General features: G+C 37.5%; 1 protein-coding gene across 4 annotated transcripts in view; it reads left to right on the forward strand.

The window, feature by feature from the left end:
* The window catches only part of LOC135771790 (uncharacterized), a 407,895-nt gene that overhangs the window by 50,316 nt on the left and 340,933 nt on the right, over window positions 1–16,646 (forward strand). For all 4 annotated transcript variants that reach the window (XM_065282140.1, XM_065282141.1, XM_065282142.1 and 1 more), the window contains exon 5: window positions 4,135–4,308. In XM_065282140.1, the coding sequence (XP_065138212.1) occupies window positions 4,135–4,308 (174 nt within the window). The remainder of the gene's footprint in view (window positions 1–4,134; window positions 4,309–16,646) is intronic.

Below are 16,646 nucleotides of genomic sequence, written 5' to 3' on the forward strand. Positions count from 1 at the left end.
TAATGAAACTGTATTGCATACAGATATGCTTTTTATTTTACTTGCCATCTTTTAAACCACATGCCGCCTTGTTTTCTTAAACGTTGCAGTGTTTCCCACAGATCTGAAATGTACTTGGTGGTGGTAGCCGGTGAAAAGGGCAATTATTACCCCCTGACAAATAATGGTCTACTATACATGTGACGTAGAACTAATAATGTGTGACACAACACAATACTTTGATTCATTGAAAATTAATATTAATTTCACATTATATTTCATTAATCTAACCACCCCAAACTTTCTTTGCCATTAACAAAGCTGACACTGTTTGTCAAAGCACCACGAAAACACTTACTGTTTTTGCACTGATATATGAAGCAGTTAGACCCCTTTTATCAAACTCAATATAATACAATACTATGTATAGTATATTAATAGACAGTGCAGGTCTATAGATTATAAATGTGACTGATGTTATGACTGATGTTATAATGGTAATAATTTCTATTAGATAGGCACTTTTACTGCTTTTGCTCTATCTTTCTATTTCTCTCTTGCCAATTTAAAAAGCTTAATCCACTCATTATTTCAGATTTAAAAGTCTACTTGCTGTCCCGGGGACAGACTTTACATTGCTTTGCTCGTTCAGTGCAATTGGCTTGACATTAGCATTGCTTTTTGCTACAATCTCTGTCCAAACTTAATATGGATATGGTTTTAGAAAATATATGGTTAATTAATAATAAGATCATTAAAAAAATGTGAGAAAGCAAATGCAACGTGTGGTCGTAACAAGAACCATCGCCATTGAAACCGGAGGCACGCTGAATCTGCACTCGAGCTTTAGCGCGGTAGCGCTCATGGCCGTTTTCCGATCGACTCGGGTTATAAACATAACATTAATCAGACTTGGGACCCAAAGTAATTAAACTAGGACCTAACCGGACCCGACAGACCATTTAAAATATAAACCCGGAACCATACGGGTCCCGCGTCCTCAGTGAAGAAAGACCTCTGCTCAAGTTCAGAAACATGAAAGACACTGCGCTTGAGTCGCGTCGCACCTAATTCATTGAGAAACAGCTGAGCACGCAAACGCACACTGATAGGGAGAGACACGATGTGCTTTCACGCAAAATGAAGCTAACGTGTTGATGGCTCAGAGCATGTTATAAAACGTATTCTTAAAATCCACATTTCTGTTTTAATAAATGCTCATAGTAAATCATAGCATATTGTCTAAAAAATTAGGTAGCACATTTGCGACCCATTAAAAATTAGGGTCGCAACGGCAGTTCAAAAGGTCGCATATGCGACCATTTTGGTCGCAGTGTAGCTCCCTGTAAGGAAACTTACATTATTCTCGTGGAAGAGAAGAACGTTGGTAATAGAAACTTGAGGCAGACAGTGAGACTGTTTTATCTGTTTTCAGACGAAACAGCAGGGTCGGGGTACCTGCGGGTGAACCGCATAATATTTGATGACGTAACGGGTGTAATAATAGGCTTTTCGCGGGTCATTTGCGTTGTAGATGCAGGTCGGGACTCAATAGACAAGAGTAAAATGCGGGTCTAACATCCAAGACCAAAATTCGACCCGTTTTTAAATGGCCCCGTGCTTTAAGATCTGTCTGAAGACCGTTAAAGGTTTCTATTCAACTGCGCGATTTGCGGTGTGACCGGCTCGGGGTCTTTATGTCAAATGGTCCGGGTGTGAAATAAAATTGCTTCTCATGGATGTTCAGTCAATCACAGCGGTGCGGATTATCAAACAGGACTGTGCGTGAGTTTGCAACAGCTCTGTAACGCTAAACACGAGCACAACTTGCAATGCACACTACATTAAAACTACAATGAAATATCCGAACTACGTACGTAGCTATGTAACGTTTTTTAAGAATATACAGTTTAGATCAAACATAGAAAAGCAATATGCTGTAAATATAAGGAAAAGTAAATGACAGCATTAAAATGATAAAAAATACATGTTAGTTTACTGTAGCCTATATTCTACTTAAAAAAAAATAATGTACATTTATAATCATCATGGGCGCCCCCTGCCGCCACAGCTGAAAAAAATCCTATAGGAAACACTGCTATACCTTTATATCTGTAATGTTGGTATTCAAGTTATTCTGCTCTCTCTATCTCTCATTTATGCAATGTCTAATGACCCTGCACCTTCTTGTGGCTAAATCTTTGTTTGATTTCAAGTTCACGCGGGCTGCGTAAATCAGTGGTAGATTACTAATCTATTTAGAGCACCTTGTTTATATTTGATGCCAATTAACGTATCGATTCTCATATCGCCAGATACAGACAACGATACATCGCCATAACAATGTATTTTCCCACCCCTAATTACTATTGATATCTTATGATTTATAACAGGGGTCTTCAACTACTTTTCTTCGGGGGCCAGATTTTAAAATTGTAAATATGACGCGGGCCAAACTTTTACCCCTATTTTTACTTTTGATGTATTTTTTACTTTAACCATATATGTGTGTGTGTTGTTGTCATTTTTGTTACTTTTATTGTAGTATATTTGAAAAAAACATATTAAAAACATGCATTTTCAGAAAAAAATTGAAATTAAAAGCCTTTTAATTACTGAAAACTAATATTTTCTTCATTAATATTTAAAAACAATTGCAGTTTAACATGTAAGAGCCAAATGTTAATAGTAAAAGTGTAAAAGATCAACGCTCCTAAACATATTTTGTTTATAACTGTTTACTTTCATTAATTGTTACATGTCAAGTATTCACAACATATAGCCAGTCTTCTCCTAATGACTAAAATTGCACTACATGTTTTCTTTTTTAATATTTTATAGATACATAGGCTAAACAGCCTTTCCATTGTACCTTACATACAGATATAAATGTCGGAAGGTCGCCCCCTAGTGGCAGTCGTAACGAAAATGTAGTTTAATCGTAAATCTGTCATGGGAGAGAACCTTTAATCTACGAATATATGTATAGTTAATAATAGTAATTAAAGGAACAGTATGTAAGAAATTTATATAAATTAATCATAAAATGGCTCTGACATGTCACTAGACATTAAGAAATCATTTACATTTCAAATACTTATATCACTGACAACAGTGGTCTAGCCAGGATATTGTCATTTAAAAAGTGGAGTTGCAGCCCTCAACTAATGTTTATGTTGTCATTTTGTGCATTGGCCACCAGTTGTGTGATTGCAGTACCAGTTTTTGCCACAATCCTACATACTGTTCCTTTAAAGCAGTGGTTTTCAATCTTGTCCTAGGGGACCCACTGCCCTGCACATTTTGCATGTCTCCCTTATCTAACACACCTGATTCAGATCATCAGCTCATTAAGGGAGAGATCCATGAACAGAACTGGGTGTGTCAGTTAAGGGAGACATACAAAATGTGCAGAGCTGTGGGTCCCCTAGGACAAGATTGAAAACCACTGCTTTAAAGTATTCAAGTGTTACTGATAAAGTAAAACAAAAAATAATTAATAATTTTAACTTTGCACACAGTTTTGATTGGAACACACTGAAATACATCACTTCCGGTCGCTGTGTCACATGCGTGTAGTCGCATAACGTTATTTTCTTGAATGCATCCAAAGCTCGAATTGGATCAGATAATTACGCACCCGCAGATGGTTGGCACCCCACACAGCCCCTTTCTGTGTTGTCTTGTACAGTGTAAAGGTAAAAGTAACCACACTGAATTTAAATCAGACTATGGTCGTTTCTCAATAAGGCTGCAGCCTCCGGAGGTCGCATTTTGCATACGTCATTAAGTCTAATTTCAGAATTTAATAATTCTAAAGTTGACTATTATTCTTAGTTAATCGTAAATTGTTGTAATATGCTTATGATTTGTGAATGTAATGCTCAGTTAACTTAAACTTGATGACGAATGAAGTCTGCATATGTGACCTCCGGAGGCTGCAGCCTTCCGATTGAAAAACGGCCAAAGGTGACCGGGGGGCCGGATAAAGATGATTGGCGGGCCGCACTTGGCCCGCGGGCCGCCAGTTGACTAGCCCTGATTTATAATGAACTGTAAAATAATAAATAATGAATAAACTAACAAAAAAAAAATCAATGCTGATCTGATGTGTGTAATCTGAGAGAGTGAAGTTTGTGTCTCTATTCTCTACAGGTTGAGGGAGTGTAATATCACAGCCGAAGATTGTATTGGTCTGTCTTTAAATCTGACATCAAACCCATCACACCTGACACTACTGGATCTGTCTGATAATAATATTGGAGATTTCGGAGTGGAGTTTATCTCTTATGGTTTGAAGAATCCCGACTGTAAACTGCTGATACTGGGGTGAGATCATCTCTCTAATAGCCACACACATTTACTGAGGCTTAATTAAAGTTGGTGTAAAGGGCTCATTGTTCTTCTGCGTTTGTGAATGATGCGTTTCATCCATTCGCTTCACCAGTGCGAGTAAGTTAGAGTTTCTGTGAACTTAAATATCTTTAAATGTGCAAATGTGACTTAGAATATAGTTCATAAAATGTTTTATGGTGCTTGCTTTTATAATACTTTGCCCTTTTAATCGCTTGTTAGTAACAACTACGGGAAACGCATAGTATCGGAAATTGGATCGGTCCTGTTAGTCCGATATCCGATCCAGCAAAAAGGGCCCGGATCACCCCGATACCTGATCCAGATATCGGATCGTTGCATCCCTAAAACTGTCCCCGGTGCTAAATTATGAAAGACGTAGTTCTGCTTTCGGTCCTGGAGAAAAAAATAAAAATTAATGTACTATGTATTCTTTCTTAATCATGTTTTCGTGCACATTTTAACTCACCAAACATTTATAATTTGAAACACAGACACTTGGGACTATACTAGACACTGCAGCTAGTAAATACAACCAGTAGTTGGGTTGTAATTGATTTATTGCATGTTACATACATTATTTCATTAAACTTTATATACAATAGTTTAGGGGTGTGACGAGATCTCGCGAGATTAAATATGTTTCGCGAGATTACATGTGTCTCGCGAGATTTCTTGTGGAGGTGCTGGCCGTTTCTCAAATAAAAGACTGCATCCTTCGGAGGTTGCATTTTTAAACTGCATTTACTTCATTACTGTCTTATTAGAGACTATTAACAATTATAAAGTTTACTATTTATTTAGTTAATCGCAATTTGTTGTAATATGCTCACGACTTGTGAATGTAATGCTCAGTTAATGATCTGAAATAAACCTGGATAAGGTTTGCAGCCTGCATATGCGACCTCCGGAGGATGCAGCTTTCTCTTTGACCCTTTTACAGTGCATGCATTATATTTGTCTTTTACTGCGTTTGCCTTTTTGTTAGGGTTTCAAAAAATGTTTGTTTGGGAGCTCGTGTGAAGTCTGAGACGCGTTGTGTTTGTCTTTTGATCAGTGTCAGATGTGAAGTCTCAGCAGATTAAACCCTCACACAGAGTTTACATGATTTAATGTCTGCATGTTCTCGCTCAAAAAATGACAGTGTCTGTATCATTTCTAGTGTAAGGAAATGGACATATATTAAATATTAATATGGATTTAACCATTGTTTGTCTAAAAATAAGCGTTTCTCTCCGTCTAAAGTGAAAGTGAAGACAGCGTCCGCGAGACAAGTCCACTATCGCCCCCTGCAGGCATTTGTTATAATACATAATGCTTTTTATGCCACAAATGTAATGTGTTTGTTAATGTTGTTTAATGTAACTTGGTTTTAATACTTTATTTGAACCAATTATTATTGCATCTTCGTTATTATGTAATTTTAAAGGCTACTGCTCACTTGGGTCTATTTTTATTACCCCAAAATAACAAATTACTTCATTATCAGTTAGCAAAATAATTGTTAAGGCCAGTCCTTGATTAGTTAAAACATTTAAAAAATAATGTGATTTCAGTTTCTTATTCATTTATTTTATCATTGAGGGTTTCTTTAAAAGTGTAAAAATATCGTCTCGTTCTCGTGAACCCAATCTCGTGTTTCGTTTCGTCTCGTGGATTAAGTGTCTCGTCACACCCATACGTAAGTTATATCCAGTGTTATTTAGTTAGCATATTGTAATACAATGAGTGGCTTTATATACCGTAAAACTTCAAATAATAGCCCGGGCTTTTATTTTCCCAAACCTATCATCACACCAGGCGTCTAAAAGAGACAGGCGTCTATAAGAGACAGGCTTTTAATTTAATTGTTCCAGCCTGACAGCAGGAGGTTACCACATATTACGTTTTATTTTTAATTTGAATGTGTTTAACAAATTAGTTTGTGTAATAACAACAGTCTTAAATTATTGGCAGTATAAATAAAGCAAACAAGGATATGTTTTTTTATTGGTTGTTGCGTGAAATCTTACCCTGATACAACAGTGCTATTTTCTGATTGGCTGTTGTGTAGCCTCTTTCTCTTTATTTTTGTATTGGCTCGCTCGACTAGAACTCTAGGGAAGACGGGCTTGATAGAGAGAGAGAGCAGTGCGGCCAGATACATTTTGGGCGCTGCAGCATATTAAATATGATAAATAGTGTTTCTGCGCGAGAAATATAATGTGTGGCGGGAGTGCATGCATGACAAAAGACTGAAAGCCCGGCTATTATCAGCGGCCTCAAAACACTACCGGCCCACCGGGAAAAGTCCCGACTCTCCCGATTGCCACTTCGCTACTGTCATCATCACCTCAATCCTGGCGACGAACCTTGTTGTGTTGTCATAGTGATGAGTAACGGAACAACTGCGTCTGTCACATGACATCTACCGGTAAGCAAAAAAAAACTTTAGCGTGTTCAATCTGCACCATAGAACTGTCTTAAACAGACTATCTGACGGGTTTTAGAAGATTAAATACAACCCGAAACTAAAAAACAGACCAGGCCTTTATTTGAGACAGGCGTTTATTTACCCAAACCCAGAGGTGTAAAGAGTAGCTGAAAGCCATACTTGAGTAAAAGTACAAATTCCTTACTGTAAAAATTACTCCACTACAAGTTACAAGTAACCAATTTAAATATGACTTGAGTAAAAGTATTAAAGTAACCCAATTTAAAAGTACTCAAGTATTTTTACTCATACTGAATGTTGGCTCAAAGATGCACTAGTCCTCAACACAAAGAGACATTGTAGAAATCAAACACCTCAAAATTTTGACCTGGCAGAACAAACACAGATTAAACATAAGCACTATTCGGACGAGATTAGTTTTCCAAACAACGTTTGAGTTTCAACGTGTCCCCCAGGACGTCTGTGATTTTATGTACCGATTCGGACGGGATTAAAATGATGCAGGCTATTCCAGAGATGGGAGTGTCTGTTTCTTCATTTGGGCGTTGCAGAAGACATTTGCATCCGGACGGGATTAAATTTCTCAGAGGACCTCTGAGTTCGGCGAAAAATAGTCATAAGCCCTATTCGGACGGGATTAGTTTTACAGGGGGACCTCTGAGAAAATGGTGCTTCTCAGAGGTCCTCTGTGTTTTTAGTCCCGTCCGAATCGGCCATGTCTGTGTTTTTCTCTGACGACCTCCGTAAGAATTCCAGAGCAATTTACCTACTGTTTTTCGCCAAACTCAGAGGTCCTCTGAGAAATTTAATCCCGTCCGGATGCAAATGTCTGTGTTTGCCCGCAATATCTTTTGAAAACGCGGTTCATTTAGTGTTTTGGCCACCGTGATCTGCCGTAAGGTCTTACTAATGCGCGTATATTGTATTTCCTGAGTCCCATTCATTCAGATATGGATGTTTTTTCGCATTCGGCAAAATAAAATAATTAAATCAAGACAAGCTGAATATCAAACACTGTTAAGACTGGCCACTGTAATATCATTAACGTTATAAGAAACTCAGTTCAAAGTTGTTAAACTCCGGAATGTTAATGTTAATTAATAAAGATAATAAATTGTTATTAATCATCATTGTTTCATTTCTTTGGGTTTATTATAAGCAGACAGTTATATAAAACATGTAGGCTAACGTTACTTTAGTAGGATTTGTATATTTTATTTTGATTTGTTAAAATTAAAATAAATTACATGTTCTGTCATAATTTCACATTTAAAACAAAATATTAAACATTAAAAACACGCGTTTCCAGAGCACGTGCTCTTCTGCAACGCCCAAATGAAGAAACAGACACTCCCATCTCTGGAATAGCCTGCATCATTTTAATCCCGTCCGAATCGGTACATAAAATCACAGACGTCCTGGGGGAAACGTTGAAACTCAAACGTTGTTTGGAAAACTAATCCCGTCCGAATAGTGCTTTAGTCTTTTGACTAAAATGTAATTTAGTTTTAGTCATATTTTTGTCATCTGAATTGATTTAGCTTTAGTCTAATTTTATTCAACTAAATGCCATGAGATTTTGGTCTAGAAATCTACATAAAATGTAAATGTGCCATGCTGAAAAATATATAGCCTAACTTTGTGATACAAATATATGGTAACACTTTACAATAAGGTTCATTAGTTAACATTAGTTAGCTACATTAGTTAACATGAACTAATAATGAACTGCACTTATACAGCATTTATTCATCTTTGTTAATGTTAATTTCAACAATTACTAATACTTTATTTAAATCTTGTTAACATTAGTTAATGCACTCTGAGTCTGAACTAACATGAACAAACAATTAAAGCTTAAATTTTTATTAACTAACATTAACAAAGATGAATAAATAATGTAACAAATGTATTGCTCATGGTTTGTTCAAGTTGGTTTAATACATTAACTACTGTTAACTAATTAACCTTATTGTAAAGTGTTACCAAATATTCTTATATAGGCCTATCCTAAAAAATATATAATTTTAATATTTTAAAAAAATCCAGTAAACTAAAATTACACCAACAGATATATGATAATGCATATTAAAAACGTGAAGTTGTTCATTTGAAAGATTAATTGTAAACACATGTAGTACGTAACACCACTATCTCACATTAAGTGCACTACATTTCTTCCGTCATGCATCCCTCTTTACAGTAAATACATTACAGCATACTTGATTAAATGTGAGGACAGTGAAATTGTACACTTATTATCAATCTTATAATGTACTTAAGTTACTTGGGCAATCAGTACAGGACCTCGCTGGTTTATTTTGGCTTATATAGTAAGTTATATCAAGTTATGTACAAGCTCAGGTTAGCTGATAAGGTAGCATCAGAGTATAAAAACATTTGTGCTTGCCTTTGAGTTGCGGGATGACCCTCCTGCAATCGCGCATCACTTTTGTTTTGATTGTAGCATCACATGTTTAAAAATGGTCCCTTGACTGAAGCAAATGTGATATGCATCCATATGTTTGCTCTTTATCTCTTCTTTCAGTCCAGACGCGAACTTTTCTCTACAGTTTATGACATACGCAGCACGCAGATGTCCCGCTACGGTGGCTCAACGCAAGCCATTCAGCGTTTGACTTCAAAGTACCGCGAGACCAGACTTCTCCATATGCATTTGATTCGCTCTCGCAGTACTTTGATTTCATACGATTGCTCTGCGCAGCGCCAAATGAAGTCCCTCAGTTGTGTGTGTGCGTGTAACCTCGCGACCACAGATTCTATCCATCATCACTCTCTGACACTTTCGTCTAGTTTTTATTTGACGAATAAACAATGTAGCGAGTAACGTTAAGTGTCATTTCAAATGTAGTGGAGTAAAGAGTACAAATACCCAATCAAAAATGTAATTGAGTAGAGAGTAAAAGTTGCCTATATTTTTGATACTCAGTACAAGTACAAAGTAGCCCAAAAAATACTTAAGTACAGTAACGAAGTACATTTACTCGAGTACTTTACACCTCTGCCCAAACCTGTCGTCACACCAGGCATCTATAAGAGACAGGCGTCTATTTGGGACTCGGCTATTATCTGAAGTTTTACGGTGTACTGTTTTTGTCACAGTCATCTTGGCCAGTGTTGTGCCTGAACGAGTTCATTGAACGAAAGTTCATGAACTCGTATATATTTTGGCCGAACGTGAACTGAACGTACTGTATTACTGCCTGATGAACTTCTTATGAACTCGTTCATTCTGGTGCTCGCGAACGAATGCTCTCTCAGTTTAACGTCTTTCAATAGGGTGCCAGATTTCTATAGTCTTCCAGGCGAAAACCCGGCTAAAACACACTGTAAACAGGCCTTAATGTGTAGTGGAAAAACACCCAATCTGGCAACACGCCACCAGTCAGTGTTTCGCGGCTGCATGCGTCATCAAAACAACACTGACTCTGGACTCTGCTGAAATCCCTGCCGCGCCACTCATAGTGTTTAACATTAAATAACATCATATTTGTCCTAAACCGTTAACAATTAACATAGGCTGCTAACGCATATTCTGGATCTTGAAGTAGACTCTTAAGTTCACGCTATTTAACATGCACGTGTGTTGTGCAATACCTGCGAGTTGTCCTACACGCGACGCCTCGCAGCGCTTTTCGCCCCGATTGCGACCCCTTGAAGCACCCGGCTAGCCTTTAAAGGTATGTGCAAGCAAATACAAAAATAAAATACAGTCAATGCTCGTAAACCCTGGTTGGATAAGGATTTAAAGTTGGATATGAAGAGGAAATCTGACGCATTCAGCTTCAGTGTTAAAACTGATAAAATAATTGCTGTCTGTGGTGGTTCTATATGGGCTATAATGGCAATAAGTTTTAAAAAATAATATGGGAAAAAAGAACTATAAATTAGTTCATTTTTGGAACTGTGAACTAGTTCATAATTTTGAAATATGAACTGAACTAGTTCATGTAGAAAGTGAACTTTCCCAACACTGATCTTGGCTCCCTCTGCTGTCCGTCAAAGGTTCACATGCACATATACCTCTGGACTGCAATTCCCATGATCCCCTGCACTAATCGGTTCATCACACTTGCATCCTGTTTTGTAATCACCTGGACTATATAAGCTCACTCAGAACTCATTAACTTGGCGAAGTATTGTTGCCTTGTCATCATACCAAGCGTTTCCCTGTATTCCTGTTTCTGTGGTCTTTTGTGTATTACCTGTGCCTGGATATCGTATATGATTGTTTGCCGCCTGCCTTGACCTTTGATGTACATGTTTGCCTGGTGTGTGACCCTTGCCTGTTTTTGGATGTCCCTTAATAAAGCTGCATTTGGATCTGAACTAGAGGTCGACCGATTTATCGGCCGGCCGATTCATTGGCCGATTTTTGGCATATTTTAAAAATCGACTTTGGCCGATTTAGCTGCAAAATTAGGCCGATTAATATGCAGGCGCATCTGCGGGCACCTAAGTGTTGTTGAAGAACTCGTGACGCTGCCTCTTGCTGCCATAGATATGTAAAGGCTAGATGTTTTACGACGGAGTCTCTAACGTCCTCACCTGGCGGCCATCTTACCACGGGGAGCTCGCTCACTCGTAGCATTGAGTTTAATGGTGCAGGTACTTTTAAATGACCATAACTTGCTCAATTTTCTACCAATTTTCAAACGGTTTGGTTTCTTACAAACGTTATTAACTCTTTCCCCGCCATTGACGAGATATCTCGTCAATTAAGAGAAAACGCTTCCCCGCCAATGACGAGATTTTCCGTCTTTCCGCAATACCGCTATTATCCACCAGGCGCCCTTCCGCAACTTTTTAAAACCGGAAGTATTGCCCTATGGCAAGCTGCTGCATGTCCGTGTCTGTTTTAAAGATCGCTCTGAATATGATCTCTATGAAAAGTCCATCATAAAAATGGAATTATCTCTGCTTTTTGCTCAAAATATGGTGTTTTTGCAGAAACCTACCCATATTCAAAAGCTGATTGCAAAAGAACCACTAAAGGTAGGATGAAACGTTTTTTTTGTTTGAAAGCAGAGGGTCTGTTCTTTCATTTGGTATATTGTATGTTTATATATTTAAAGAAGAACATTTTCTGGAAGGCATTAAACTTTGGTGAAAATCATGAAAAACGCTGGCGCTGGCTGGCAACTTTTTTTAAAAACGCTGGCGGTGAAAGAGTTAACGTGGCTATAATTCTGTATGCTTTAACATTTTTCATGAATTTTTTCTATTTTTAAGTACAAGCATGCAGTGTCATAGGTACATCTTTGACGTTTATAAAAAACCAAACCGTTTGAAAATCGGTAAAAAAATAAGCAAGTTATGGTCATTTAAAAGTACCTGTACCATTAAAACTCAATGGTACGAGTGAGCGAGGGTCATGTGGTAAGATGGCCGCCAAAATGCGGACGTTCCACTCAATTGGCCAGCAGCGCGGGCGAGACATCTAGCCTTTATACATATCTATGCTTGCAAGCAGATCGCTCCTGTGTGTGTGCAGCCGTGCCTTGTTCACAAAGTAAACGATTGTGGTTTTCCGCGAATTAAGCAGCCAGTTCAACAGCGCGACGGCTTATGTCTCGCGATGCACTGTCCGTGCAAAGATTAGGCTCATTTCATGTGATTAATGAGTGATGATGATGTTTGTTTGCGTGATAGAGAGAGAAGAGCTGCGCGCTAGTGTTGTTTTTGGCAGCCTGTTTTCATTTTAGTTTTAGTCTAGTCTTTGTGTAAAGCTGTCATTTTAGTTTTTATTAGTTTTAGTCATGTCATACTCTTTTTAGTCTAGTCAAGTTTTAGTCGACTAAAATTCTTGCCATTTTAGTCTTATTTTAGTCAGACTTATCCATTACTATTTTAGTCTAGTTTTAGTCGACGAAAACTGATGACATTTTAGTCTAGTTTTAGTCAGTGAAATTGTATTTAGTCTCTTTTTAGTAATGCAATTTTATTTAACCCATATAGTATAATGACCTAATAGTATTATAGACAAAACAATATTTTCTTTTAGCCAAACCCATTTCAAACAAAAGTTATATTATTGTTACCTTATAGACCCAAGACTACATCCATTTCAGACATGGAAGATGCTCTGATTTGAATAGATATTTATTTTACTATCCTCTAAGTGAGTGACTTGACTGTTCGTAAGAGTCTACATAAAAGTCTACATAATCAAAACAAAAGTAGTCTAAGCAAACACACACACACACACACACACACACACACACACACACACAAGGTCAAATGGGTCACACACAACTATAGTATGTGTGAGAATAGAAATATGCTATTGTTAACATTTATAATTGTATTTTGACAGCAGCACAAACTACAATCATACATATGTAATTATATATTATTATAGTTTATATTTCTGCATCTTTACGTTACCACCAGTGTACCTAATGGACTTTGGCTTAATCTAATGTGACAAAGCTGATCTTAAATGTCAGTATAAATCCAAGCAATTTTGGAGAATTACTAAATGTTTTTCTTGTAAGTAAATTAAAAGTCAGCTTTAAGAAAACATCAGATGTCTATTAAGAAAAGCAATGTTGGTATGTATGGTTATGTTCTCAACAGTACAGGTGTTTGATTGATTTAATATTCAGCGAAGTATGTTTTGTTTATTTAAATAATAAATAAGTGTAGTTATTAAGCATATACAAAACAACGAATGTCTTTAGCATAGATATCTTTACAATGTTTCAAAACGCAACGCAGCACAATGTCATTTTAACAACTGTTACATGATATAAATTCGTACATTGTTATACTGGTGGTGTCAGCAATCAAAGCTATAGATTTTAACAGGCTTGTTGAACTGACCTGAAAGTGATGCACGGGATTTATTTTGGACTTTTCTTTTACATTTGGAGCCAGAATGCTGCATCTTCCCGGTCGGAATCGCCGCGCGGCTACAGCTTTTCTCATGTAGTGGAAGCATTTTGTGCAGCATTTAGTGGAAATGTGTTTATCTTCAACAGCGACTGCCATGAAGAGTCGTGTCCGTAAAAGGGAGAGGATCTTAGGTGCACGAGCAAGGCTTGTGGACCAACTCCGCTTCACCTCTGTAACCGCCCCCGTTTCTCCGCTTTCCACATGTCTCGCGGTTGCCGCATACACTGTTTGAAATGCCCATTAACATGCAAATGGAGGCGTATGATATCAAAGCATCGCGAGAGCAGACTGCTCCGCATGCTTTCTACTCACTCTCGCGGTACTTTCATGTTTTGATTGATCTACGCAGCGCCAACAACACACGTGATCAGCTGCAGTCAGGTGGTGGGGGCGCGGAGATGCTGAGATGGGTAAAAGACGAAATAACGTTATAACATTTCGTCTCGTCTCGTTTTGGTCAACGAAAATGAAGAGACATTTTAGCTTAGTTTTTATTTTGTAAACCACTTTTAGTCTCGTTTTTATTCGTCAACAATATTGCATTATACATTTTATTATAGTCATCGTCACATGACCAGCATTTTCGTTACGTCTCGTCTCGTTTTCGTCACGTGAAAAAGGTTCGTTGACGACTATATTTCGTCATACTTTTCGTTGACGAAAGCAACACTACCGCGCGCGCACGCTTTCTGTTTTCAAACTGTCTCCAAACTATCTCCCTGCTTTTATTACTCAAAACTAAACTGACTCGATGGCGAAAGGTCGGAAGACCAAATCATATCCACCGAGGAAATGTTTTTCGTGTTGTTACAGTAACACTTTGTTTACAGTTTTGCGCTGCTCAGCCTGGATTAGAACATCGTCCGATTCGCGAACTGACTCCTTTTGAACGGATTCGTTTGAATGAACGGTTGAAACAACAGATCTGTCCCAACACTAAACTCACAAGACGTCACTGTCAGCACAATCAGTCACTTATAGCGCCTCAGAAATGAGAATGTAAATGTGTTTAGAAAGATTTGCCCTAAATAACAGTCTCAACTGAAAAACATAGACATTTACTATGTTAACTTTATGATGAATAAATAATTTATCAGGTCTACCAAATAAGGATTTTATCCTACAAAGCAATTAAAAAGCCATGATAAAAAAACTGATCAAAGATGATGACAGCAGTGTGTTAGGTAATTTCTGTGTCTGATAGGGCTGTCACTTTTGAGAAAAATCAAATTCGAACGGATTTCGAATATCATGCAATGTATCCGAATATATTCGAATATCTAGCCCCCCCCCCCCCCCCCCGTGCGCATAAAAAACCCCCCACCGTAATGGAGATTCAATCACAAAATTATTAACAGTGACAGTCATAAACAGGGTTGTCTGGATTACTTTTTTACTTAATGTTTGAAACAGCAAATTATCAACTTATGAATAACAAACTTATATATATAGAAAAAACGAATCAGAACAGTTACAAACAATAACGTGACAACTTAAATAGCAGCAGGAGTATATAGGCAGACCCAAACGGAATTCGCGCCCGCAGATTTCGGCAGAAAACTCCGCGGAATTCGACGGATTTAATGCCCGTCATTGACAAGCACACATATCCCGCGCTTGAGCGTGTTTGTGAGAAGTAATCTCATTGACAACAAGCACACATACAGCCTATAACCCGCGCGTTTGTGAGCCGTCATTGACAAGTGCATTATCTCTGCGCGTGCTGTTTGCTTGACCGTGATAGAGAGCACAAACCCTTTGATACTTGAGATTAAATTAAACTTATAGATGAGTTAAGCAGATCTCACTTGACTCTGTCGTCTGTGACGCGCAATAGTCAACACATCATCATTTCAAATCCATTTACGAGACGAATGCTGTTGTTGTTTAATATAAAGTTTACATTGCATTGTAAAAATGATGAAATTATCTTCATACATGCTAATTTCATAATGCGAACGTATTAACACGTATTTTTATTCTGCTATAATATTTAACACTATAAACAATATGCCATTTTATATACAAACTATAATTCTATCTTGACATGCACATGAGGTTCATTTTGGTCCCATTTGATTCCCTCTCGTGCGCACAGTTGCTGTCGTCGGTCTCACTCTCAGCCTCCTTCCTATTACGAGGTGTTACTGTAAAAAATGCGCCACACATGGCATTTTAAAAACCGGATGGTTTATTTATAGTTCGAATACGGATATTTCACGTCATGTTCGAATGCATATTCGAATATCGAATAAAAAGTGACAGCCCTAGTGTCTGATAAATGCATGGTGCAGAGGAGGTTGTAATTTTGTTTAAATACTTTGACTTAAATAGTGACATTTTTACATTTAAAATATCTGCTAATGATGAGAACATTTTGATTATTATGTACATATAGAAAATCGGCCAAACATATCAGCCATCGGCTGCCCTGATTTCTAAATATCGGCATCAGCCACAGAAAAAGCCTGAACCACTTCTCACGTATATGACAGTTATTCTTTACACTTGTTGTCTTCTATTCAGTTTTCTTCACCTTGGCACCTGATACCTTTATTAATATACATTTCTTATACCTATACCTTTATATCTGTAATGTTGGTATTCACTTATAAGTTATTCCGCTCTCTCTATCTCTCATCTATGCAATGTCTAATGACTCTGCCCCTTCTTGTGGCTAAATCTTTGTTTGATTTCAAGTTCACGCGGGCTGCGTAAACCAGTGGTAGATTACTAATCTATTTAGAGCACCTTCACCTTGTTTATATTTGATGCCAATGTATCGATTCTCATAACGCCAGATACAGACAACGACACATCGCCATAACAATGTATTGTCCCACCCCTAATTACTATTGATATATTATGATTTATAATGAACTGTAAAATAATAAATAATGAATAAAACAAAAAAAATCAATGTTGATCTGATGTGTGTGTTGTGATCTGATAGAGTGAAGTT

Source organism: Paramisgurnus dabryanus, chromosome 8 (assembly GCF_030506205.2).
Source record: "Paramisgurnus dabryanus chromosome 8, PD_genome_1.1, whole genome shotgun sequence".
Lineage (NCBI taxonomy): Eukaryota > Metazoa > Chordata > Actinopteri > Cypriniformes > Cobitidae > Paramisgurnus > Paramisgurnus dabryanus.